The sequence below is a fragment of the Globicephala melas genome, chromosome 20, assembly GCF_963455315.2.
Source record: "Globicephala melas chromosome 20, mGloMel1.2, whole genome shotgun sequence".
NCBI classification, from domain to species: Eukaryota; Metazoa; Chordata; class Mammalia; order Artiodactyla; family Delphinidae; genus Globicephala; species Globicephala melas.
In genome coordinates this window covers 12,528,184-12,555,648 of record NC_083333.1, presented here as the reverse complement: position 1 = coordinate 12,555,648, position 27,465 = coordinate 12,528,184, and the positions used below count along the sequence as shown (strand labels likewise).

The 27,465-nt window shown below is 40.4% G+C and overlaps 1 protein-coding gene across 7 annotated transcripts in view; it reads left to right on the top strand.

The window, feature by feature from the left end:
• MYH10 (myosin heavy chain 10) overlaps positions 1-27,465 on the top strand; it is a 134,389-nt gene that overhangs the window by 48,125 nt on the left and 58,799 nt on the right. For 5 of the 7 annotated variants that reach the window (XM_060290956.1, XM_060290957.2, XM_060290961.2 and 2 more), the window contains exons 5-11: positions 1,962-2,064; positions 2,675-2,704; positions 8,638-8,730; positions 21,769-21,832; positions 23,567-23,665; positions 25,103-25,246; positions 25,498-25,593. In XM_060290956.1, coding sequence (XP_060146939.1) covers positions 1,962-2,064; positions 2,675-2,704; positions 8,638-8,730; positions 21,769-21,832; positions 23,567-23,665; positions 25,103-25,246; positions 25,498-25,593 — 629 coding nt within the window. The remainder of the gene's footprint in view (positions 1-1,961; positions 2,065-2,674; positions 2,705-8,637; positions 8,731-21,768; positions 21,833-23,566; positions 23,666-25,102; positions 25,247-25,497; positions 25,594-27,465) is intronic. The other 2 variants (XM_030861445.3, XM_060290958.2) reach the window with 1 other exon arrangement.

The window sequence follows — 27,465 nt, the reverse complement described above, 5'->3', positions numbered from 1 at the left end:
TTGGGATGTGGACTGAATCATTTGAGGGGAAAATGAGATTCAATCTTGACCTCAGACCATACATTTTTTTCTTTCAAATTACTTAAAGACTTAGTTGTAAAAGGTGAAACCATCAAAGTCTTGGAAGAAAATATAGATGGTTTTAAGAATATAGATGATACAGAAATGAAAATATAGATGGATATAATGTTAGTGCAGGAAAGGCCTTTCTAAGCCTGAATAGCAGGCAGAAACCTTAATAGAAGGTTTGGTGGATTGGAGTGCCTAAGAGTAGACTTAGATGGCAAAACAAAGAAGGGGGGACAGTTGTTAATACAACAGTAGATGGTGGTTAATAAGCTTAATATGTAAAATACTCTTAGACACCAGTAAGTGGGTTGTATCTAGAATCATCAAATCTTGGAGTGGGAAAGGGTCTAATCCTATTCCTACATTTTACCAATGATGATGTCCATTTCCAGAGAAGTTAATTTCCTTACTCAAAGCCATACAACTAAGTGATCAATAGGACCCTTTTGCCCAACACCTCGGTGGTGTTTGGGTACAGAGAGTTAGGGAGGTAATGCAACCAGGAAACCTAAAGGACTCATATTGGGGACGGTTCAGATAGTACAATTCCAAGTACAATTTCAAGAAAGGGTCAGAGTTCGAAAAAATAGATTTTTAAGCCTTAAATAAAAGAGGCGTAGAGGATCACTAGTTGGCCGTGTGTATAATAACATTTTTGAGTTCCTGGGGTGTTTTTGTTGTTGATTTTTAGAAAATTAATTTAATTATATATTACAGTTTTTTATTTTAATCCAAATTGAGATTTTATTCGTTGTCCAGGTAGGTTTGCTTTGCCAGGGCCTTGGGGAACCTCAGGTATTTGATCAGAGAGGCCATAATTCAAGGATCACACTGTATGCTGGCAGCTTGCCTGAATTTCAAGCTTAGTACTGAGTAGAAATAAAAAGCAACCTTTGAAATGTGCCAGCCTCGTTTGAAAATAGAAAACATAGGAAGTGATAGCATTTGTCCCAGTTCATAACAAAATTTGTAGTATTCCTTCATTTTCTCTACAAATTACGTCCTGGCTGTGTGTCAACACTGCACAAGGTTACGTGGATTAAAAAGAAACTACACAGGGCTTCCCTGGTGGCGCAGTGGTTGAGAGTCCGCCTGCCGATGCAGGGGACACGGGTTCGTGCCCCAGTCCGGGAGGATCCCACATGCGGCTCCGGCTGTGCCCGTGAGCCATGGCCGCTGAGCCTGCGCGTCTGGAGCCTGTGCTCCGCAACGGGAGAGGCCACAACAGTGAGAGGCCCGCATACCGCGAAAAAAAAAAACAACAAAAAAGAAACTACACAAACATACAAATCAGCAAACGCATGGGGCCTTGTCCTTACCTCGGGTGAGGCTGGTGGTCACTGTGAAGATGTGTGTATGAGGTGTGTACAAGGTGCTGTGTGGGTCTAGGGGAGAGAACCACCGTCAGCCTGGTCTGAGGGATGAGCCAAGAGGGCGTCTAGTGGCCTTGAAGATGCTGTCAGTAATCCGCGGACATCCCAGAGTTCACTCAGCTCCTTCAGATTAAATTGCCTTAACTTAACTGTTTTAGGAATTCTGTTTCCAGTGCTGGATGTGTTTCTGGTGCTGAGGCATTGCTTCACAAACATTCTAATAAACTTCACTTCTCTGGAGGAGCCCCCAATTCCAAGGGAAAAAAAAAATCGTTGTGAACACTTTCCTCTGTCCCCTTACCGGCATCTACCAAAATAATATTTGGGTTAATTTATGCCATTTAAAAATAATAATTTTCCAACTATTGGTGATAGTTTTTTTTTCTTCTTCTTCCCTACTTATTCTCTTTTTACTTTCTACTAATTCTTGTTCCAACTCAGTTTAATTTTGTCGATTATAGTTTGGGAATGTGTGTGCTGTGCTTTCCGTAAAGCAGCCTGTGTTAATATTTCTTCCAGGGGTGAATCGGGTGCCGGGAAGACAGAAAATACTAAGAAAGTCATTCAGTACCTTGCTCATGTCGCTTCCTCACACAAAGGACGAAAGGACCATAATATTCCTGTAAGTGTTTGTTCTGCTGTTGTTTTTTCAAACCCTTAGATTTATTCTTCTGTAATTTCAGAAACAAGAATCAGAAAGCAAGCGTCCTCAGTGTGCTGCTGTAATTGACAGGTCCCTTGTCTCTGCCACTCCCCACCCAGCAAGGAGGGAGCTAGGGCATCAGGAAATTGTTAGTAACTAGCGATTCCACCAGGGCAAACTGGAATTACGGTTGTAACTCGAAGCCTAATTTCTTACAAAGCTGTGGTGGGGATTGTTAAACATGGATGAGCAGTGCTTAGGAAGGCTTCTTCGTTTCCACCAAAAGATTTGATCCTCAGATATTTTCAGCGCTTCTTCCTGAACCTACAGAGCTACCACCCACAGCAGCCTGAGGGGAGGATAGAAATTTGGGGATAATTGATGATAGAAAAGGGGTGAGAATGTAAACGTCAGTTATCCTTAATCTGTAGGTATGAGAAGTAGTAGTTAACACTCCCTGAGAGATGCCAGGCGTACCAGCTTTCACGGTTCTAAACCGCACATTGACTTTGTGCTTTGGATGTGGCTTTACCGCTAGGAAAAGACCCAAACTCGCTAACGTTTGCATTTATCTGTTTGTAACGAGCAGCAGGAATCACCTAAACCAGTGAAACACCAGGCAAGTGCTTTTCTTTATGCTTCTTAAGTCATGAGTGTTTGCACTAATTTCTGTCTTTGGATTGAATCTCTACTAGAAACAAATACCATTAGTTCTGAGCAACGTCTCCTATGAACAAAATATTGAGTTTTGAAATTGTGTTGCTTTGAGGCTTATTCTTTCCTGAGAAGCAGCATGCCCGTTTGCTTTACCTTTGTTTTCTAGAGGAATTTTAATATTTATTTACCCTTTCATCATGACATTGAATCATACGTTCATGAAGCCTGTAAACTTAGGGTTTCACGTGTCAGTTACCAGGTGGAATTACTTTAATACTCCCTAAGCAGGTGGAAACCTAACTTTATGCCACACGTTAAAGTTTGAGTTGGGGGCTGCAGCTCGAAAAGTTGCAACTTAAACAATTTCTGATCTGTTAACCTTGTAGGGCCTGGTAAGTGTTTTAACCCCAAAGCCTCGTTGTATTTAATACATAAATTTAGGATTTTCTTTATCCAGGGCAAGTAGCAGAGGAATGTTATTCTCCCTAATTATCAGGTGCCCGCCTTTTAGCTCCGCAGAGCATAGCAGTGAACAAACCATGGACCGGAGCATTTCCTGCTACTTGGCAAGAGAGGGAGGGCGGAGGTGAGCCAGATGCCTTGGATAGAATGGGACGTCTGTACTTGGACAGCCCATTCCCTCGCACTGGAACGGTTCTGGTGTGTCTTCCACAAGCATAGTGGTGCAAAGCTAGCATAAAGCAAGAAATGATCGTGTTATGAAAACAATCTCTTAACATAAACGATCAGAAACATCTAAAGGAATAGTCCCAGATACTGAGACGTTCAGATATCTTTTTTAGAATTCTTAAGAAATTCTCAGACACTAAAGCTGTACTATACCTATGAAGGCCCAGGATGTCCTTTTGCTTTTAGCTGTAGACCAGACCAGTGATAATGCATTGGGAGGATGAATGAAATAATCATTATCCTATATGATATTTAAAGGCTTCTTTGCCAGTTAAAGAAGGAATCTCTAGACCAGCAACCAGCTTTTCTTTGTGTTTTAGAGTACATGCTAAATGACCCTTTAATATGTACTTAGATCACTAGCAAAATAGTGTTAAATAGTTAACGTACAGATTTCGTTTTTCCAAATCCTCTGTGGATTACATAAATCATCATTGTTAACATTTTGTTTCGATGCCATCTTAAAACTACAGAGCTTAAAACTACACACCACTTCCTGTGGTGTGTGAGTAGCATGCCTACCCCTAGATTTTACTTTGAGTCAAATGAACCCCCGTAAGCAGGTATCCTCCAAGAAGGCGAGGCGACAGCTTCTGTGGGCCGTGCTGCACTGTCATTACCGATTTGCATGTCTTGTTGCATGTTCGCACTCTGCGCAGAACCTTCCATGCTGCTTTCCCCAAGGTTATGTTAAAGCTAGTCAAGAAGTAGCTGTGCCATGTTTTTAGAAACATGAGAAGACTGCTGGTTCTCAATTACTTTTTCTTCCCCAGCGCACCTGAGGAATATGAGATACTCCTGAGCATAGGGACTGCTCACGCCCTGGGGAGGGTTGAGTCGAGAACTTACTTCTCTCCCCACACCCCCTGCCCTTCCCGGGCGCCCGCAGGCATGCCTTCCTCGCCCCATTTTGAGGATGACTGCCGTAAAGTAATGGTTATACTTTGCAAAGGCAGTGTTTCTCTTGGTTTAATATCACTGGTTTCCAAATTTATGTTGAACTTTATTGGTAAAACTCAGATTCCCAGGAACAGTTTGTGTCAGTTGCTAGCATTTTATCGCTAAACAGCAGTATAAATTGTAAAAACAAAGTGGAAGGCATTTGTAGGCTCCTGATTTTGTGAGCCTTTGTCTCTTTGCTCATTCTTTTTTTAAATAACTCTATTAAGATTTAAATTCATGTCCCATAAAATTCACTCCTTTAAAGTGTACAGCTCAGTGTTTTTTTTTTTTCAGTGTATTCCCAGAGTTATGCAATTATCACTACAATCAATTTTAGAACATTTTCATCACCCCAAAAAGAAACCGTATACCTATTAGGAATCACCTTCCATGTTCCCCCAGCCCCTGGAAATCCCTCATCTACTTCCTGTCTCTCTGAATCTGCCTATTCGGGGTATTTTATATGAACGGAATCATATAATATGTGGTTCTCACTGTGCATAATGTTTTCAAGGTTCATCCATGCTGGAGCTTGTGTAGGTGCTGCATTCCTTTCTGTGGCCAAATAATAACCTGTTCTATTAAATTTGTCACGTTCTGTTTATCCCTTCACCAGTTGACGGCCATTTGGATTGTTTCCACTTTGGCACCAACATGAGTGATGCTGCAATATATAAGTTTTCACGTAGCCATACATTTTCAGTTCTCTTGGGTGGATACCTAGGAGTGGAATTGCTGGATTGTGGTAATTTTCTGTTTAACATTTTGAGGAGCTGCCCCACTTTTCCACAGAGGCTGCACCACTTTACATTCCCCGCAGTGTTTGAGGGGGCCAGTTTCTCCATATCCTGGGCAACACTTGTCATTGTCTTTTTATTAAGGCCATCCTAGCAGTGTGAAGTGACCGATTTTTTTATGTTTACCTTATAACTTCATTATAGAAATAGGAACAAATGTAAGAAATAAATTTTCAAAATTAAGGTCACAGTATTTAAGAAGTAAACCGTTTACCTCTCAACTTTTACTTACCATAACAAAATGAGTCCTCATTTGGCTTAATGCCCCAGCCAACAGCAAGTACAGCTCCAGTGCCCATATTCCCTCATCGTAGGTCACTGTTACAGACCCTCGATGTCTGGCACAGTGTTCAGGGCCACTCCAAAGCCTGGACGTGGTACAATTTCAGAGTAGGTTTGAGGACGACTAATTTCTTAGACTGGACCATCCCCTGGGAATGACCCCTTCAAGCCAGCCCACCTGCCCACTGACTCCTGAGTCATCCACCTCTAGATGGCAGCTTCCGGATGACTCTTATCTACTGGTCTAAACTGCCTTGAACTAAGACAAAAAGGTGATAGATAGCAGGTAACAAGCACAGAAATTAGAGCCTGCCACTCGAGATGAGAGTCTGGTTCTAAACATGGCGATTGACTGCTGCCGCCAGCTTCCAACCGTACTCTGCGGTCAGTGGGACGCCTGCAGCTTTACCCATCAGGCCTACAAGGTGCAGCAGAGTCCAGCCCGAGTCCCCTTGCTGGCTGAACTGGAGTTTTGAAAGAGGTGTATGTATATATATAATTTTTTTTAACCAATTTAAAACTCATCCTATATCTATCATATAGCAAGTGTATATAATACATGTGTAATAAACACAAGGGTATAGTTTTCATCACGATTGGTAAACCTTTAAAGCATCGTATCATTCTAAATACTTAGAACTTTAAAAATAATTTAAATAGCTAATGCTGATTTCTTTTCCCCACATTCGCAAGTGACATTTCTCATTACCATATAGAATAGAAAAGGGACATTGCCCATCCGAGTCCCAGCAGAGAGGTTAGCACTTAGTCACTGTCCCCTGATGGTTTGTAAATGGCTTCATAATGTGGTTGAGAGCTGTTAGCCCTGTTTATCTAAATGTGAAATTATTCGAGGCAGAAATGGTCAAATTTTCGTGGTAATTTCTTAAAGATCATTTTTGTGTGTTTTATGATATTAGCTGTGTGTCAAGCTCTTTGTGATTCATTTATGAGTTTTTGAGATCTTTACATGGTCTCAGTGATGTCAAAAATCCATCGGAAGAGAAGTACCACCACATTCCTGTTAATGTTGTGGCCTCCAAAGCAGGGACCCAGGCCTGTGGTTATGACAGTGATTACGAGGACCCTTAACCCAAATCTTACTTCCACCTCTGGCTCACCACCATCCCCTCCCCAAATACTACTAGAATATCTTCGGACCGCTGATTACCCATCCATTCAGCAAACATTCACAGAGCATCATTTTGGCGTGATACTGACTAACCTCACGTAGGGTATACAGCCGGTGCCTTTAAGCCAAGAGGAGAAAGAATGGAACCAGTATCAGTGGATCACATGCACACACGTGCATGTACACACGTGCGCGCATACCCACGCAAAGGAGAAAAGAATCTATAAACTTGACCCAGAGTTCTTGAAGCCATGTCTAGGGAATATTAAAATGAGGTATGTAATATTTGTTCTACCTCCAAGTTAGGAAAATATTTTAAAGGTAGATTACTATTGAAAGTATTTTTATTATGATGTGGTAGGATAGTGTGTAATTTTAAGGCATCTGTATTCTGACTCCTTGATCTAACCGTAGGAGAGTCAGGTAAAGGCAGTGCCCCACTTATCAAGTCCGGGTTTTTCTGACAGATTCTACGCCCTGATCACACAGATTGAGTGAGGTTAAGGGATTCTAGAGCCCAAATCATTACTGCGGTGCCAGTGCACCGAGAGCTTTGTGAGATGCTAGCACAGGCGCAGTGATGGCCGTGGCCGCTAACCTCCAGGGGAGGCTGTGCTTCTGCGTCACAGCATAATGGCTGCTATTCGTAGTGATGACTGTCAGCCATTAACTTGGTTCAGGACACCATGTTTAAGAAACTTGATAGCATGTAGTGTTTAGAAGAATTTACATCAGAAGTAGTCTGGTGTCTTGAAGTCCATGAACGGGCAGATCCCCCATACAGGGAGCATATTATCTAAAGCCAGGAATGTGAGTTGATGCCACGTCGTGACATTCACATGGCAGGACTGGTTCCTGGCTGGTTTCAGTTGAACACAATAGTAGACTATAGATAAAACCTGGGAAAATAATGCAGACAATGGGACAGTCCACATAAATGCTCCGGAGTAGACGCGTAACACTGCAGCGCCTCGCTGTGTCACGTGCTTCAGGAACATTTCCTGCCCTTTCAGTGGAGTGAACCACACCTGGCTCAGATGCCGAGACTGCACGTGGGGCATAGGTCTGTTCCCGATTTTGGAGTCGATGGTAGTGTAATACGTCACAGGGCAGGTGGCCATTAATTTTAAAATCTTATGTGAGCTTCCTTGTACTCTGTTTTTGCTTAGAGCATCACAGTAGCTAGCAGTTTTTATCTTTTCTTGAGGTCTAGTATACTGTGGGTATTTTAAAATACAGGGGTAAGATTTGTGTTTGGAAAGAGCAGATTTATTTAAGTCCTACAGTGTAATTCTGAAATTACACTCCAGGGATACAGAAATGCCTCATGCTTCCCCATACAGCCTTCTGTTGTGTTTCATGATTAAAGCATATATATACTTAACGTATTTTGTTTGTAAAATCTGTTTTATGGCTTAATTTGCATATAAGTAATGACCATTATACCAAGTACAGTACACTTAGCTTTTTAAATACGTGCAAGAATTCAGTAGCATCGCCATCTTTGTCGTCTCTGAAACCGGAGATGAGGACATTGCCCTGTCTACATCATTAAGATGTTATGTGAAACCCTTGGAAAAATGGCAAGTCTTATTACCAGTACAGTGGAAATTATTAGAATTTGCTGCCTTAAATCTTTGGAACGAGGCAAAGTAGAAATAAGTAGGAGTATAAGTATTAATATGTCCTTAATGGAAGTATCATGCTAAATTTCATTTCATGAAAACCAGTTTGCTTTACTTTAAAAATTCTCCACTTAATTTATGTGCCCCGTCCTTAAATTTACCATCACTGTGCAATGTGACATTTTCTTCTTGTGAGCACATGATAGATGCTAATTTTTTCCTTTAGCAGAGCCCATAAGACCAAGGTAAGAAGCCAACAACAAAGTTTGCTGGATGGCAAATAAAATGAAAATACTGAGCAAAAGAGGCAGTGTTTGGTTTTGCTTTGTTTTTTTTTTCCCTGAGGACTGGAGTAGACATGTTAGATTAACATATATTTGCTTTTATTTGTGTGTGTGTGTGTGTGTGTGTGTGTAATGTCTTTTAGGGGGAACTTGAACGGCAGCTTTTGCAAGCAAATCCAATCCTGGAATCATTTGGAAACGCAAAGACTGTGAAAAATGATAACTCATCTCGTTTTGTAAGTTTAAAAGCACCAGAAACTTTTCATTCCTCAGACTTCTAGTTGAATGTCTACCATGATTAAGCAAATCAAGTACTTTCCTTCCTAACAGATGTAGTACGGAACAGGGCTGTCCAACAGAAATACAATGCAAGTCACGTGTAATTAACATTTTCCTAGTAGTCACATTTTAAAAAGCAAAACAAATGGGAAAGTAATTTTAATCATATGTTTATTATAGATAGTTATGTATTATTCTGTGGATGTATAATTATATAACCTCTCTGAACTTATTTCTTCGTGTTTGATTGGGGATGATATGTAATTATGAGGTTGGCGTGGAGATTAAATGAGATGCGTGCTGAATACTTAACACAGAACCAGGCACAGTGAACACGCAACAAGCGAAGTTGGAATTGGATGTGGTAAATTGTTCTTTTCATACATTACCATTTCTATGGGATGTGGACCTCAGAATAATTTGTCCCTCACATTTTGTCTCCTCAAAAATTTCCTCTCAGCCGTTCGACTCCCTTAATTCGCTGAAAGCTTTACTTTCTTCCTCAGCCCGACCGGCTTGCACGCCTAGTCTGGGGACGTTATCCTGAGTGACAGCCGGCTCAGTGTGACTCACGGGACACGACCCTCCCGTTTCCAGCTGCTTAGAGTCGACACTTTAATAGCAAATCATTCAACTTCTGTTATTTCTACTTAAGTCATTCGAGTTAATTCTATGTTTTTCCTCCCTCCTCTGATATTAGACGTCTTGGTTAAAGTTAAGAAGGCCAGAATCAGAGACTTCAATTCTAACAATCCCTTGATGGGCAGTTTCTGGAAATCGGGTTCACTGTGACATTCTTTACTCTGGGTCCGCACGTTAATCTCCTGACGATGTGGTTTCTGTGATTAGGAGATGCCACCAGATCACAGAGGACCCAGGAAATACAAAGGTAGCTAGACAACCCTCTGTATGCCTTTGCCCGGGCCGCCAAAACAGAGCACCACAGACTGGGTGGCTTAAACAATAGACATGTATTTTCTCACAGTTGGAGGAAGTCTGGGATCAAGGTGTTGGCAGGGTTGGTTTCTTCCGAGGCCTCTCTCCTTGGCTTGTGGACGGCCGTCTCCTGTGAATTCACGTGCTCTTCCCTCTGCATGTGTCTGTGTCCGTTCTTCTCTCATAAGACCCCAGTCATATTGGATCCGGCCCACCCTAGTGACCTCATTTTAGCTTAATTACATCTGTGAAGACCCTTTCTTTAAACACAGTCATGCTCTGAGCTACTAGAGGTTAGAACTTCAACATATGGATTTGGGGGTGGGGGACGATTCAGCCCGTAACACCCTCAGAGGTAGTTTAAGTGCAAGAGACTTTAGCCAAGTTATGTAAGAAGTATGGGACTGTTTGCTTGGAATATTGTTTATTCCCAGTAAGATAAAATCTGAAGATTTGCTTAATCCAAGTTCATTTAGTAATTATTCTAGCTTTTTCTGTACAAAGTGGGATAACAAATGTGCCCGTGTCAGTAGGAAGCATGGCTGTGACTTTTGGCTCTGGGGAAACGGAGCTGCTTTGTGAGTTTCTATCATTCTGTGGACCGTCAGCACTGAGCTGGAGCCACAATTAGATCTGGAATTCTTCCTCCTGAAAGCCCTGTGTTTAGTGGCTGTGTCCTGGGACGGGAGGCACAGTGAGCTACCAGCTTTGGTATGTGAATCTCCGTGAAGATTTTCAAGGACTTCTTAGTGGAACATGTTTTCTTTTACCACATAAATCAAGTTACCAGTCTATTCTGATTTCTAGCCCACCCCCCCCAAACCACACTCAAATTCAAGAAAAACACTTTTGTACCCATTTGTCTCATTTTTGCCTAGAAAAGATAAATTGCTACTAAGCAGTCCTGTGTGTCCTTTGGTAAAGAATGTAGTGATTCTGTTACTAAGTGGGAAAGATTCATCTGCTGAGGTTTTTGTGTTTGGGACAGATAGACGTGTTGCTATGTAACAAATTCCCCGAAGACCTAGTGACGTAAAACGTTTATCGTCTCAGCGTTTCTGAGTGCTGGTTCTGGCCCGTGGTCTCCCATGAGGTCGTCATTACTGTGTGATTGGCTAGCGCCGAGGCATCTGAACGCCTGCTGAGGCTGGAGGAGCTTCCCAGCTTACTTGGGTAGCTTTTGGCAAGAAGCCTCAGTTCCACACCTCAGTGGCCTCTCTGCCACATGACGCTTGCTCACGACATGGCAGCCGGCATCCCCCAGAGCAGGTGACCCGAGTACCAGAAGGTAGGGGTTACTGAGGCCATCTTGGAAGTTGGCTACCAGAGATCATTAGATTTCCATATTGACGTATGTAGGTTACAATCCGTAATTTGCATTACTCTAGATTGCTGGTTCTCATTTTGGGGTCCCCTGGGGATCCCACGTTTGACGTCTTGTGGGTGGAGGCCAGGGATGTTGCTAAACATCCTACAATGTACAGGACAGGCCCCACAACAGAATTATCCCCAAATGTCAGTTATATGGAGGTTGAGAAACTCTGCTCTAGTTCGTTCCTTTAACTTGTAGTCTAAATTAAGCTGATCACTTTTTGAAATTCATTTGCAGAGCAATTACTATACTTAAGTCTCCTTAATGCTTGTTATTGACGCATCCTGTTCCAAAGGCTGACAAAATAATTCTGGTGGGAACTTCTTTTACATTCTACTGGTGGGAAGAATTTCTTAGATTGTTTCCTAGCAAGATTGATTCTAGCAAGAATCACCTATTCAGTGTGAATTCTCAACAAACCCTGATTCAGCTGAGGTTCCACCTTCCAAAGTGCTTGTACTACTGAATAATCATCATTAAGTATGCTCAATCTAATATAGTAAAAGCTAATCTTTTTTTTTTTTTTGGAGTATAATTGCTTCACAACGCTGTGTTAGTTCCTGCTGCACGATGAAGTGAATCAGCCATAGGCATACATATATCCCATCCCTCTTGGACCTCCCTCCCACCTCCACCCCCATCCCACCCATCTAGGTCATCACAGAGCACTGAGCTGAGCTCCCTGCGCTATACAGCAGGTTCCCACTAGCTATCCATTTTACACATGGTAGTGTATATATGTCAATCCTAATCTCCCAATTCGTCCCACCCTCCCCTTATGCCCCTGTGTCCACATGTCTGTTCTCTACGTCTGTGTCTCTATTCCTGCCCTGCAAATAGGTTCATCTGTACCATTTTTCTAGACTCCACATATATGCGTTAATATACGATATTTGTTTTTCTCTTTCTGACTTACGTCACGCTGTGTGACAGACTCTAGGACCAACCACATCTCTACAAATGACCCAATTTCGTTCCTTTTTATGGCTGAGTAATATTCCATTGTATATATGTACCACATCTTCTTTATCCACTCCTCTGTTGATGGACACTTAAGTTGTTTCCATGTCCTGGCTATTGTAAATACTGCTGCAATGATCATTGGAGTGGATGTGTCTTTTTGAATTATGGTTTTCTCAGGGTATATGCCCAGTAGTGGGATGGCTGGGTCATATACTAGTTCTATTTTTAGTCTTTTAAGGAACCTCCATACTGTTCTCCATAGTGGCTGTACCAATTTACATTCCCGCCAACAGTGCAAGAGGGTTCCCTTTTCTCCACACCCTCTCCAGCATTTATTGTTTGTGGATTTTTTGATGATGGCCATTTTGACAGGTGTGAGGTGATACCTCACTGTAGTTTTGATTTGCATTTCTCTAATGGTTAGTGATGTTGAGCATCCTTTCATGTGTTTGTTGGCAATCTGTATATCTTCTTTGGAGAAATGTCTATTTAGGTCTTCTGCCCATTTTTGGATTGGGTTGTTTGTTTTTTTGATATTGAGCTGCATGGGCTGCTTGTAAATTTTGGAGATTAATCCTTTGTCAGTTGCTTCATTTGCAAGTATTTTCTCCCATTCTGAGGGTTGTTTTTTCGTCTTGTTTATGTTTTCCTTAGCTGTGCAAAAGCTTTTAAGTTTCATTAGGTCCCATTTGTTTATTTTTGTTTTTATTTCCATTTCTTGAGGAGGTGGGTCAAAAAGGATCTTGCTGTGATTTATGTCATAGAGTGTTCTGCCTATGTTTTCCCCTAAGAGTTTTATAGTGTCTGGCCTTACATTTAGGTCTTGAATCCATTTTGAGTTTATTTTTGTGTATGGTGTTAGGGAGTGTTCTAATTTCATTCATATGGTAGTTCTATTTTTAGTTGTTTTTTTTTGGTTGTTTTTGCGATATGCAGGCCTCTCACTGTTGTGGCCTCTCCCGTTGCGGAGCGCAGGCTCAGCGGCCATGGCTCATGGGCCCAGCCGGTCCGCGGCATGTGGGATCTTCCCGGACCGGGGCACGAACCTGTGTCCCCTGCATCGGCAGGCGGACTCTCAACCACTGTGCCACCAGGGAAGCCCTATTTTTAGTTTTTTGAGGAACCTCCATACTGTTCTCCATAGTGGCTGTATCAATTTACATTCCCACCAACAGTGCAAGAGGGTTCCCTTTTCTCCACACCCTCTCCAGCATTTATTGTTTGTAGATTTTTTGATGATGGCCATTTTGACAGGTGTGAGGTGATACCTCATTGTAGTTTTGATTTGCATTTCTCTAGTAATTAGTGATGTTGAGCATCTTTTCATGTGCCTCTTGGCCATGTGTATGTCTTCTTTGGAGAAATGTCTATTTAGGTCTTCTGCCCATTTTTGGATGGGGTTGTTTGGGGTTTTTTTTTGATATTGAGCTGCATGAGCTGTTTTGTATATTTTGGGGATCAGTCCTTTGTCAGTTGCTTCATTTGCGAAATTTTCTCCCATTCTGAATGTTGTCTTTTTGTCTTGTTTATGTTTTCCTTTGCTGTGCAAAAGCTTTTAAGTTTAATTAGGTCCCACTTGTTTATTTTTGTTTTTATTTTCATTACTCTAGGAGGTGGATCAAAAAAGATCTTGCTGTGATTTATGTCAAAGAGTATTTTTCCTATGTTTTCCTCTAAGAGTTTTACAGTATCAGGTGTTACATTTAGGTCTTTAATCCATTTTGAGTTTATTTTTGTGTATGGTGTAAGGGAGTGTTCTAATTTCATTCTTTTACATGTAGCTATTCAGTTTTCCACTGCCTCGCTTATTGAAGAGACTGTCTTTTCTGCATTGTATATTCTTGCCTCCTTTGTCATAGATTAGGTGACCATAGGTGCATGGGTTTATCTCTGGGCTTTCTATCCTGTACCATTGATCTATATTTCTGTTTTTATGCCAATACCATACTGTCTTGATTACTGTAGCTTTGTAGTATAAAAGCTAATCTGTTTAGAAAAGATTTTTGATTAAGGCAGTATTCTTAGCTATTCATTCAACCAAGAAACAAACATATCTTTAATATTGACTTTGGGCTTTAATTCTTAGAAAGTCAACTTTATATTGATACGTACAGTATTTTTTTAAAGAGTTTAGTAGCCAGCTACTATTATCATAAGGCATTAACTGCACAATACAACAAGAACTTGATTTTAGCAGGTCCATAAAGAATAGTGAAGTAATTAGTTCCGTTGACTGACTCATGTTCAGTTAAAACACCCTTTAGCAGTTTCCTGTGGGTGTTGCCAACACTGTTTCTCAGGGGGTTAGAGAGTAGCCAGTGTAGACTCATTTTTAAATTAAATTTTATTAATTTAGATTTTTTGTTGTGCATTTCAGTTAACTGTTAAGCACCTATCCTTTGCCAGGCACTGTGCTGCTTACTTGTTATCTCCACTGGATGTCTAATGGATTTCTTGAATTAACAAATGGAACTTTTTTTCTTCGTTCAAAATTTCTTTTTTTAAGTCTGACGTCAGTAAATGGTACCATCAAGTCACCCAGTTGCTTAAACTTAAAAACAACAAAACCTAGAAAAACAAAATACCTAGGAATCCTCCTTGATCGAGCCTTTTTCTCGCGGCCCATGTCCAAGCCAGGAGTGAATTTTGTGGTTCCACCTCCAGGACGCATTTCACATCTGTCCACGTTTCTCCTTCTCCCTTCCTTAAACTCCTTGTTCGTCTCACACCTGGTCTGAGGAGGTTTCCTCTATATCCTCTATCCCGGTGTCCTGCTGATTTCCCTTGTAGCACAGTCTGTAGTCGGCACTCTGCTCATCTGTGATCTCTCTCCTGCTCATCTGTGATCTCTCTCCTGCTCGCATGTAGGATCTCTGGCGGTAGGGACCCCATCCACCTTGCTCTCTGGATCCTTAGTTGCCTCTGCCTCCCACGTGTAAGTACATAGTAGGTATATGTATTTATGGAATCCGTTGTTACAGTGTGGTTACCTACTAAGCACTTGACACTCTTATATGCCCTGGGAATACATCAGTGCACAAAGCAAAGGTCTGCAGCCTCACAGAGCTCACCTTCAGTTGAGTTTTACCTTTAATGTGTTTTTGATGACATGCCATCCTGTACAGTTGAGCTCAGGGAGTGTTGCACGTGCCAGGCTCTCTGAGAATATGCATGCCCCAGTTTTTTGGTTTTTTTTTTAATTGAAGCATAGTTGATTTACAATCATGTTAGTTTCAGGTGTACAGCAAAGTGATTCAGTTACACATTTTTTTTCATATTCTTTTCCATTATAGGTTATTACAAGATATTGAATATCGTTCCTTGTGCTATACAGTAAATCCTTGTTGCTTATCTGTTTTATATGTAGTAGTGTGTATCTGTTAGTCCCATACTCCTAATTTATCCCTCCCCACCCTTCCCTTTTGGTAACCGTAAGTTTGTTTTCTATGTGAGTCTGTTTCTGTTTTGTAAATAAATTCATTTGTATTATTTTTTAGTTCCACATATAAGCAACATCGTGTAATGTGTCTTTCTCTCTCTGACTTACTTCGCTCAGTATGATAATCTCTGGGTCCATCCATGTTGCTGCAAATGGCAATGTTTCATTCTTTTTTATGGATGAGTAGTATTCTGTTGTATACATATGTACCACATCTTTTTATTCATTCATATGTTGCTGGACACTTAGGTTGCTTCCTTGTCTTAGCTACTGTAAATAGGGCTGCTGTGAACATTGGGATGCACGTATCTTTTCAAACTAGAGTTTTCGTCTTTTCCGTATATATACCCAGGAGTGGGATTGCTGGATCATATGGTAACTATTTTTACCTTTTTAAGGAACCTCCACCCTGTTTTCCATAGTGTGTATGCCCCAGTTTTAGAAGTGTGGGCAGAAGGTGCCTGGGAGCTGCTGGCCCCACAGCCAGGCCAGCCTGGGGTTGGGGCTGGGATTGGGGTTGGACGTCAGACCGAAAGAGTGACGTGACGTTAAAAGATGAGTTGTGTGTACAGTGGAATTCCGTGTGGTCATTATTTACAAGACACATGCCTGCAGTGAAAATATTAGAAACTATAAACTCTGTAAATTTTAGAATCCACTTGTTTCCATTTCTTTGATCTGATATAGACAAGTACTTTCCTGAAGAATATCTTTTCTTTCAAAGGTGACTAGCTCATGGTTTGTATTGAAGGGGATTCTTTAGGAGAGCATTGCCCTTATGAAAATAACCGTTCACAATTAGTCCAGCTCTCTGTTTATGGACAAGTGAAATGCGTTCCAGATGGAGGAGATTTATGTAAAATGAATGTCTTGTAATGAAACTTTAGAAATGGAGTTCCATTTCAAAATGATCGTATCAGCAGATACATCTCATCTTAGAAAGTTTTAGTAGGGATCACTTACCATATCTGCACAAATCTTTTCCTTTATTTCTTCTATTTTTTTTTCCTTTGCAAAGATTTAAGCCAATTTAGCAATTACGTTTTACGTACCTTGTGGTAGCTAATTAGCCTCTAATTTTTGAAGCTAGATAAAGCCTCCAGGTGCCTCCTTACCCCTTGGCTACCAGGTTACAATGAAAGTGAGTCAGAATTCTGCGCCCTCACGTGTATTATCCGAGCAGGCACCAGAATCAATTTTGTGGGTAAATTGAACACAGTTGCTGCTCTGTCTTGTGTTGTCTCACTGAGCCTTTCTGTAAAGATTTACCGAGGCAAATGTGACAGTATCAGACACAGAACGTGGTCTGCACCACGCAACTCCCATCCTCCAGATCCACGGCTGCCCTCCCAACCCCGCAGCCCCTGGGGCTCGCTGCAGCCTTGACACCCGGCCCACACCAGACTGGCTGGCAGACATCTGTGTATTTCCAATCAGTCCATGGCTATTAATGTCACTCATTTTTCCCCAGGAATTTCTTAACATCCGTTACACTAAGTAACAGGGCCACTTAGTTCACAAGAAAACTCATTTTACTAATTAACAAAGCTTCTGGTGTAATCTGGAGATTAAGATAGTTGAAGCATTTACAATAGCCATCTGGCCTTGGCATTAAATCCTAACTAATTACTTCCCGAATGGGTTTTCCCATTTAGGGCAAATAGCTGCTTCCAGAGTGGAGATATTTCCTGGAGCAAACTAATACACATCCATAGCACGCTATCTATACTAACATGTTTTCAGGTAAATTACAGATCTTATGACAACTTTAAATACTAAATTAGGAAGGGGGAAAGTATTTTCAGAGCATGAAACAAACCTGCATTGTCCCTGCAGTAAGTTGCTAACACTCTAGATTTAATAACTATGGATACGTCTTAACCACCCACCGAAAAAGTTCCAGAAAGCCAATGTCGATTCAGAAGGCATAAAATTCTTTAAGTAAGATAATTTTCTTCTTATTTTCTTGACTATCAAAATATCCAGGTTGTCCTATTGCATCTTTTGAGTGAAATTCTTTAGTTTCTGTTTTACATAAGAGAGAGGATTCTGGCCATCTTTGCTGTTCAGACTCTTGCAGTAGCATGCTGTCTTAGTTGTCCTTGGATTGGGAAGCAGTGTGCCTGGCATCAGAATGCATCCTCTATCATTAACACATAATGTACTTGTCCTTTTTGTTTGCTTTTCCTTTGTTTTTGTTTTTATTGGCGAAATCCTGGTTGAATATTCTGAGTACCATAATCTGACCTATATGGGAATCAAATACAGTGTGGGCATCTTCACCACAAGTTTCTTCACATCATGTCTAAAAGATGAGAGGACCCAACCCATTTAAAAGTAAAACTCTGCTTCTTTTCCACTTTAGATTTGTATGTTAATAAAAACGTTAATTCTGAAAGAGTATTTATTATGTATGTGACGGAAAAGCTTTTCAACCTATATATTTTATTTTCTCCCCTGACCCCACCCCAAGACTATCACTGAAGTGATTTCACATCCCCTGGCCTGCCTCTTACCTAATTTGCCAGGATGTTCAACATTAAGGGGAATATTTAAATCCTAGACCATTTGGGGGATATTCAGTAAAGTATTTGCTTTTGGTTCAGAAATTTTGCTTTTTTCTCTTGTCAAAGTATTGATACTTGGGTAGATCTCGTAAAATAGCTGAACATGAGTATCATATCATAGAGAGTTGATAATTTTCAACTTTATAAGGTTTTTTTGTTTTGTTAAAATGTTTTAAAAATAGAACCAAGATTTATTAGTTACTGAGTAGGTTGTTTTCAGAGTTACTGGTTTCTTTTGGGGTCAGGACAGGGCCAGAGGGACACCCCCAGTCCACTCTGCCTTCTCCCACATGTAGGCTTTCTCATTCCATCCTCTTTTTTCATTAGTTTTTTGCCTGGCGCTTTTCCTTTAGCCAAAAGATATTTCTCTGGCACTAGCTGTAATGGTTAGAGCAACTGCGGATGCCAGTTATAAAAAGGAAAGGGAACCGATTTGGCTAGGGAACGGATGAGCAAATTAGATGTTGTATGTTGGTGACTTTGTTTATCCAGGTAAGTGATCACATGTCTAAATTATTTGGGCACATTTCTTTTTAGGTTACCTGTTCAGAAGCCCATGTTTTTAGTTCAGAAGAACTAAAAAATTTTAGTTTGTTTTTTTTTCTCCTTTGAATCTAACTTCCTTTTTTAGTTTATATTTTCTCATGAAGTAAAGGAAAAATAAGTTCACCAAATATAAAATGGATAGTGTTCAATTTAAAATTTTAAAGTTATTAGAGTTCAACATTACCAGTGATAACTTTGTCCTTTTGCCCAAATAAAGAATTTCTTTTGTTTAATGAATTTTGAACTTCTAATGTAGAGTGGTAAAGAAAAGGGAATAGGAAATAGTATAAGAAGTTGAAAGCTTAAACAGCATGTAGATAAATACATAATAAATTAGACAAGTTATTGAAAGCTGAACCTTTGTATTACTATATAATGAATTTTTAAGTGAAATATTCAGTAAGAATTAGGTGATATGATATGATTTTGATTAACCTTTCTGCAGGGTTAAAGTGAGAAGTTTGAAAAAGTATCTGAGCAGTTGTGTTGGCAGTGTAATCTTTGCAGCTTTGAAGTAATAACATTGTCTTGACTACTCTCTCTTAAAATAGTAATTTTTTATTACTGAAATAGTGTATAGATGATACAGCTGTTTAAAATTTGTAAAGAATTTTAATCCTCATTATAACATCAGGACCTGATTTTAGTTTTTGAGGTTTTTTTTTGAGCAGTTCTAATGATTTGTAAGGACTGATAGTTTTGAACTTTATTGTTTCTTAAGGGTCTTCCACAAAACAAGAACAATTATGACTTATTTTAAAAATACCATAAAACTCATTTTCTCTCATAATTACCATATGAGTCCTTTGGGCCATTTTATAAATCTAAGAAAAATTAAGGGTTTTAGTGATCCTATTTTTTTCTGTATTTTGTAACATTTTGCTATTTCATCATCCTTGGAATTGATTCATCGTTATTCATCAGTTATTCCCAACAGTGTTTAAAAAGACTAAAAATAGGGGCTTCCCTGGTGGCACAGTGGTTAAGAATCCACCTGCCAACACAGGGGACACGGGTTCGAGCCCTGGTCCAGGAAGATCCCACATGCAGCGGAGCAGCTAAGCCTGTGTGCCACAACTACTGAGCCCACGTGCCACAACTACTGAGCCCACGGGCGCGCCTAGAGCCCGTGCTCCGCAGCAAGAGAAGCTACCGCCAAGAGAAGCCCAGGCACCGCAACAAAGAGTAAACCCCGCTCGCCGCAACTAGAGAAAGCCCGTGCGCAGCAATGAAGACCCAATGCAGCCAATAAATAAATAAATTTATTTATTTATTTTGAAAAAAGACTAAAGTAATAAGACTAATGGAATTGCCTAGAAGGAGGCTGTAACAGTGACTGTTGCGTCATCCTTTTGTTTGCTTATTGTATTGCCCAAAGAATTGCATTATCTTTCAAGAAGGTATGAAAGAATGCTACAGATAGTATTTTTGTAGTCTGATTTTAGATTTCAGTGAACATAATTGAAAAAATCAGAAGTTTTCACCTTAATGACAAAGAGCAGTAAAGTGACAGAGGAACACATTTCACAAATATTAGATGAATCCGAAGATGAATGCAAAGAGACAGGCAGCGTTGTAGACTCTGATGACAGTGAAATTGGTTCTGTAAGTCTCAGGTTGAGTCTTCAAATGGTATAGCCTTGAATTTTCTCAAACTCAAGAACAATCTATTTCTAAAGACAAAAAGGAAATGTGTCATTGGCATCCAGTTAGTCATTCAACAGGAAGGATTTCCTAACTCAGAATTTTGTAATAAGAATCTGGACCGCTGGTTTTACTAAACGGCCATGTGACAGTGTTCTTTCATCTTGTGTAATGTTTGTGGATCAGCATTTATGCAGTATGGTTTGTAAAGGGACAAATGCTGAAGGCAGAATTGTATATGAAAGTGATTGGAAGGAAGTGGACGGTGTAGAAATGAAGAGCTTAGCTGCTCCCTGGCATGTGGGATCTTCCCGGACCAGGGCTCGAACCCGTGTGCCCTGCACTGGCAGGCAGATTCTCAACCACTGTGCCACCAGGGAAGCCCCGTGATCTATTTTGAGTTAATTTTTGTATATGGTGTGGGGTAAGGGTCTAGGTTCTTTTTGTTTCATTTTGCATATTTTTCAAGCACCACTTGTTGAAAAGACTGGTCCTTTCCCTGTTAAATTACCTCGGCACCTTTGTCAAAGATGAACTGACCGAATGTGCGTGGTCTATTTCTGGACTCTGCTCCATTGTTCTGTATCTCTGTCCTTTAATCAATACCACAGTGTCGTAATTTTATAGCTTCTTGAAATCCAGTAGTGCACGTCCTCAAGCTCTGGTCCTCTTTCTCAGAATTGTTGTGACTTTGCTAGATCTTTTTCATTTCCCTTAAATTTTAGAATCTGCCTGTCCACTTCTATAAAGAAAGCCTTCCAATCCCTTGCCTTTTCATTTGCTGAATAACAGTAGTATGTTTACCAGTATCAGTCCTTAGCAGTCCTGGAATTTTTTATCATTATTATGTTCCTTTATTTTGCAAAGTATTTAATTTGGCCTTTTATATCAGTATTTATAAGTAAGATATTTGCTTTTATATTGCTTTCCCTTTTTTATGATCTCTTTACCAGTTTGGGTATTCAGTGTTATGACAACTTTATAAAATGAATTATGAAAGAATCGCTGTTTTTTGTTTCCCTGAAACAGTTATGTAGTAAAGCAATCAAATATTCCCTAGGAATTTGCAAAACTATTTAAGACCAATCCATCATTTTTAAAGGAGTAATTATATTTTATTATTTTCTATGATTATGGTCGGTTCAAGTTTTCTCTTGTTGTTTTCCTGAATGGATTTCTGTTTTCTTAGGAAGTCATCTATATTATTTACTTTTTTCAAGTCTAGCATTATAGGGCTGGGCATAGTGTTCCTTTAAAGCTATTAAAATCTTTCAGATCATTTAGAAGAGCTTTTAAAAAGTTCTAAATGGTTAGGGTTTCATTTTTATTATGTCAAGGAGAGTCACCTATCCTAACCCTACATTTTAAAATTTATTGAGGCTTTTTATTTGGGGCAATATGTAAGATCCGCTTTTGTAAGCAATTCATGGATACATGACGGGGTACTTTGGCTTATTGTTTTATTATAGTGTCAGATCTCCTGTGTCCTTAATTCATTTTCAGTTTTCTCTTTGTGATTTATTTTCAGGGCAAGTTTATTCGGATCAACTTTGACGTAACTGGCTATATCGTTGGGGCCAACATTGAAACATGTATCCTTTTTCATAATCACATTATTCAAAATAGAGAATGATTTAATTTTCCTATGGCCTCGTGGCAACCCTCTGTGGTACCTCTCCCATTATCCAGATGATAAAACTTTAGCCCAGAGAGATTGTGACTTGTTCAAATACCTTCAACTTCAGAATATGAACTCCAAAGTGGTATTTTGTTGTTGTTTAACAGCAGGTCATGATCTGGTCACATGCCTGGGGGAGTGGAGAGTCCCACTGAGGTGAGGGTACCTGTACATCGACCCAGGAAGTGTTTGTGTGCTGTAAGGACGTTTAGGTGAATACCGATATGTTGAAAACATCTTCAGTTACTGCCGTGTTAGCCCATTTTTTACCATCTACTTCTGATACTAGTGGGATGAGCATGTCCCATCAAAACAAACCTTATGGATGTACAGAGCTGAAGTAGTTTCAGTTAGTGTTAAGCAGACTAAAACTAGAGGCAAAAAAAGTCAAATACACAGACTAGTCTTAAGAAATGTCGCATGCATAGAATGGCCTTGAAGAATGATAGGTATATAAAGAATTGATTTGATTTAAGAGATAATAAATTAGAAATGATTCTGAATGATGATGTGCCAGTTAGGAAAGATACAGGTGACAATACTCTGATACTTGTTAACTACTCTTTAGTGATAGAAATACACTGCTTCTATCCCTCAGGTGAGGGATGAATCAAACTTTTCCTGTTAATTCAGAACTGTGTTTTGTGTCTCTACATATGCTCAGAGCCAGAAAACACAAGCAGCACTTGAAAATGACAGGCGAACGGAGCTAGAGTTTCTCCATACCGGGGAGCATCGTTCATGTGAGTGTACTTTTCGCCGGATGTGGAGGATGTGTTTGGGATAGTCTGATTTAAAATCAGGCTGTATGGTACACACATAATTCACTTTGGTGGCCCCTGGGAAGGTTTACTTCAGAGGAGGCAGTCCTCTCCCAAAGCAGTGAAACTGAGACTCTGAGAGTCCAGTGTGGCTTTCAACCCAGAGACACGCTGGGAGCATCAAGGCCCCGTGGACAGAGAACCCAAGCAGGCCCCAGATGTGCGTCCTGCTACCCAGGCGGAGGCGCGGTGTTATGACGTGCAGGCGCTGAGTGGGGGCCTCAAAGGGGTAGGACAGGAGTTACGCACATGTATTTTGGAGTTCAACAAAGTTTTGATTTGTACCTCTACCACTTATTAGCTGGTGTTTTTTTTTTTAAGTTTTTCTACATACAATGCTTCGCATTTTTATTATTTATTTGTTTGTTTATTTGTTTATTTTTGGCTGCGTTGGGTCTTCGTTGCTGCGCGTGGGCTTTCTCTAGTTGCGGTGAGGCTTTCTCTAGTTGCGGTGAGCGGGGGCAACTCCTCGTTGCGGTGCGTGGGCTTCTCATTGCGGTGGCTTCTCTTGCTGCAGAGCACGGGCTCTAGGCGCACGGGCTTCAGTAGTTGTGGCTCATGGGCTCTAGAGCACAGGCTTAGTAGTTGTGGCGCATGGGCTTAGTTGCTCCGCGGTACGTGGGATCTTCCTGGACCAGGGATTGAACCTGTGTCCCCTGCGTTGGCAGGCAGACTCTTAACCACTGCTCCACCAGGGAAGTCCCAGCTGTGTTATTCTGAGTAATTTCTTTGTGCCTTGGTTTCCTTATTTGTGAAGTTGTGATAGTAATTCTGATGTTAAAAGGCTTTTCCTGCCTTCAGTGTCACCCTTAACCTCCTTTGCTCAGACCTTCTGGAAAAATCTCGTGCTGTTCGTCAAGCAAAAGATGAACGTACTTTTCATATCTTTTACCAATTGTTATCTGGAGCAGGAGAACATCTGAAGTGTAAGTTACAAAGTTCTTTACTATTTTATATTCAGTTGAGTATCTTTTTTAATATTAAAAAATTTTTTTGAGAAAGAACAGTTTTGGGAAACAGATTTATACACATACACCAGAATCCTAGCTGGTTAAATTACGAAAATGATGTTGAACTTCCAGGCCATGGGATCAGTACTTTAAGTGGCAAGCATAGGGGTGGTGTTATATTATCTTTTGTACTTTTGTTTCTTTTCTTTTAAAATAATTTTAAATTAGAAGACAAATGATGTGTTTTTATACACATTCCATTTCAAAGTTTATAAATACAAAAGTAAGAGAAAATAAATTTACTTAATAAAATTAACTTGAATAAACATGTGTATTCCTAGATTTACAACCGAATATGTGTTATGCTTCCAGTAGTACTAGAAAGAACCTGTGCGGATTTTTATTGATTTATTTTGTGAATCACAAGTTTAGGGTTGGACAGGGTAAAAAGTAAATTCTGTTCTGGGTCAGAGTTTTGCTGGGTCAGGAGGGAGAGGAGAAGGTACACAACTTTCCAGTTTCTTCTGTGTTTCAAAGTCCGTGCTGCTTCTCGCAAGCAAGCGATACCCAGTAGAAGCTCAATGTGATGTAAATGAGAATTAAGGGATGGGGGCGATCGGGAGAAATCCTCTGCGGCAGAGCCAGTTACACAGAAAGCTAGGAGCACGTGATAACATCTACTGAAGGGATAACGACCTGTGTACTATTCTGAGTGCTCCTGAGAACGTCCTTCTGCTCTTAAGAACACATCTCTTGAAGGAGTCGGTTGAGTTCTCTCTAACTCATGGACCCTGAAGCGTAGAGTCAGTGGGAGTGTCCGTTATAATACCCTGTCAGACTATTACTGTGTCAGACATCACTCTCAGAGGCAATGTACCACTAAACAGACTGACTTGGAGAAACAGTTTCAAGGCATTGTCTGGGCTCAGCATTTTGCCTGGTCCATATTCTACACCTTCCATACCCAAGTCTTTATCTAAGCCCATGTGCAGTCTTCACATTGACCTCATAGTGTTTGCTATAAACTCCTTGCTAATATAGGAACATAGGATATGGGTTTGAAAGCTTTCCCTCAAAAGATGCCTAAAATATTTAAATCTGAAAATCAAGCTGCGTTATCTGGAAGATTATCATACCCCAGCTTTCTGATTTCAAATATAATATTATACAAACCGCTGTTCCCCAAGGCCCCTGTTTAGATGTTTGTTGTTTACATCATCGTTTTCCTTCATTGTACAGATAATGGAAAACTGTCTTATGTCTGTGTATTTAACATGAGCATATAAAGAAAGAAGAAGTACGTGGTGGTGTTGGGTTGCATGTTCTTCTGCCGTGTGGGTGCAGTTGGAAGGTGGGGATGTGCTTGAGTCTGTTGCTGACTCTTACGTTGTATTCTGTTACGTTTTCTTTCAGCTGATTTGCTCCTTGAAGGATTTAATAACTACAGATTTCTCTCCAATGGCTATATTCCTATTCCGGGACAGCAAGACAAAGATAACTTTCAAGAGACGATGGAAGCAATGCATATAATGGGCTTCTCCCACGAAGAGATTCTGTGTATGTGTGATTTCTCTCATAAGATTCTGATGCTCAATTTTCATAAGACTTATAAATTGGGGGTAAATTACCTGAACTAGAAAATGATTGAGAAGCTAATGGGAACTGCCTGTAATTTTATGAAATCCTGAGATTTGTCTTACTGAAAAATTTTGTATAGCTAATTTTTAGCACAAAATAAGTTAGAATATGTCTGCTACATTTTGATGCAATATCTTAATTAATTCTTTTCTTTTTATATCAACATAAAGCAATGCTTAAGGTGGTATCTTCAGTGCTACAGTTCGGAAATATTTCTTTCAAAAAGGAGCGAAACACTGATCAAGCTTCCATGCCGGAGAATACAGGTAATTGATGAATACTGATTTTATTTCCGTGGTCTGTTGTGTTCTCCAAAAACATGTTACAACGTAAGCATAAAAGTCCTCCTGAAGTGTTTCCTATGAGACTCCACGTGCCTAGGAGCAAGGGTCACTCTGATTCCATAAAGGAGGGAAGAGAATGGGGTGCAGGGTGAGACGCGGCAGTGGAGACTCTGCCATAGCCATGGGGCGTTAGGACCAGGGGGTGGAAGGGGGCACAGGCTGCAGAGACCACAGGGCTCACCTGAAACGGAGCTGCAGCTGCCAGGTTCTATAGCCAGTTTTCTCCTTGGCAGCAGTATAGGCCCAGGGCTGCCAACTAGAATTGACTTCTCAAAGAAAGCTGGAAACCTAGATTTTAATATGAAATCTTCAAGCTTTTAAATATCGAAAATGGATTGAAATTCACACTGGTCAAGGACAGAAGTTTGTGAACCATAAAATGTTTGCAAGCCTTGTGGGGTCTGCTTCTGAAGGTCTGGAGACAAAAGGAAAACCGAGGAATCAGTGTATTGACTCCAATGCTTGATCACCCGAGGACGTTGTCCTGCCTCACAGGATCCACCGTGGCCAGTGAAGGCTGACACGCATCACAGTCTCTGCCCTGGAAATCAGCCTTCTTTGTTGTAACCAATATGAATTTAGTTCTGTGTAACCCTTTTAAGGGACCTGTCCGTCTCCTGATGCCTCATCACCACCATTTCCTGACAAAGCTTCTGCGCCTCGTCCTAAATCTTTAGATTTCCAGGATCACGAAGTAGATCATTCAGTCAAAGTATCTTGACTGACATTTGGGCCAGCTTCTTCCATGTAGCTTTCACGTGGTTAAGTAAGACTTAAAATCGAGCAGTTTAAGATTTAGAACAAGAAATGTATTAGTGTAAGTTTGCTTGGAAATCTTGACCTAGAGGTAGAAGAGAATCAGGTCACCCTTCTGAAAGACAAGGCAGCCAAGTGTGTTTCTACTTTTTAAAATATAATGTGATAGGTTTCCTACTTGTTATTTTTTTTAACCTTTAAAAAATATTTATTTATTTATTTGACTGCGTTGGGTCTTCGTTGCTGCACACAGGCTTTCTCTAGTTGCAGCGAGCGGGGGCTGCTCTTCATTGTGGTGTGAGGGCTTCTCCTTGCAGTGGCTTCTCTTGTTGTGGAGCACGGGCTCTAGGCGCACAGGCTTCAGTAGTTGTGGCACGTGGGCTCAGTAGTTGTGGCTCACGGGCTCTAGAGTGCAGTCTCCGTAGTTGTGGCACACAGGCTTAGTTGCTTCGCAGCATGTGGGATCTTTCTGGACCAGGGCTCGAACCCGTGTCCCCCGCATTGGCAGGCAGATTCTTGACCAATGCGCCACCAGGGAAGTCCTCTACTTGTTATTTTAAGATAACTTTTAGCTTATAATGGTTGATTTTGTTTTCCTTGTTTTTTTAATGCCCTTGATTTGTTACTTTTTCATACAATTTTATAGACTATGGCATTTGAAAATTTCCCTGAAAATCTGGAAATGTCTCATAATGGCAAGGCTTTCCCTCTCTTTTTGTTTTTTCTCTATTCTTTTCCTTCTTTCTTTTCTTCTTTCTTCTTTCCTTTATCTCTTTCTAACTTTATTTTTCTTTCTTTCCATCCTTCCCTCCTTTTTCCTTTTTTCCTGCTTCATTTACAGAACAACTGTTTTTAAAAAAAAAAAAAAACAACTAAAATGGCTCCAGTGTCATTGCTTCATTGCTGTTCACTACATCACCAGTAATGAAAGTAAAATAAATCTCTTTCTAATTGTATGAGAAGCTTTAAAAAATTACAACTCTATAAATAATTTTTCTCAAATTATTACCTATATTAGGTCGTGGTGGTTAATTAACA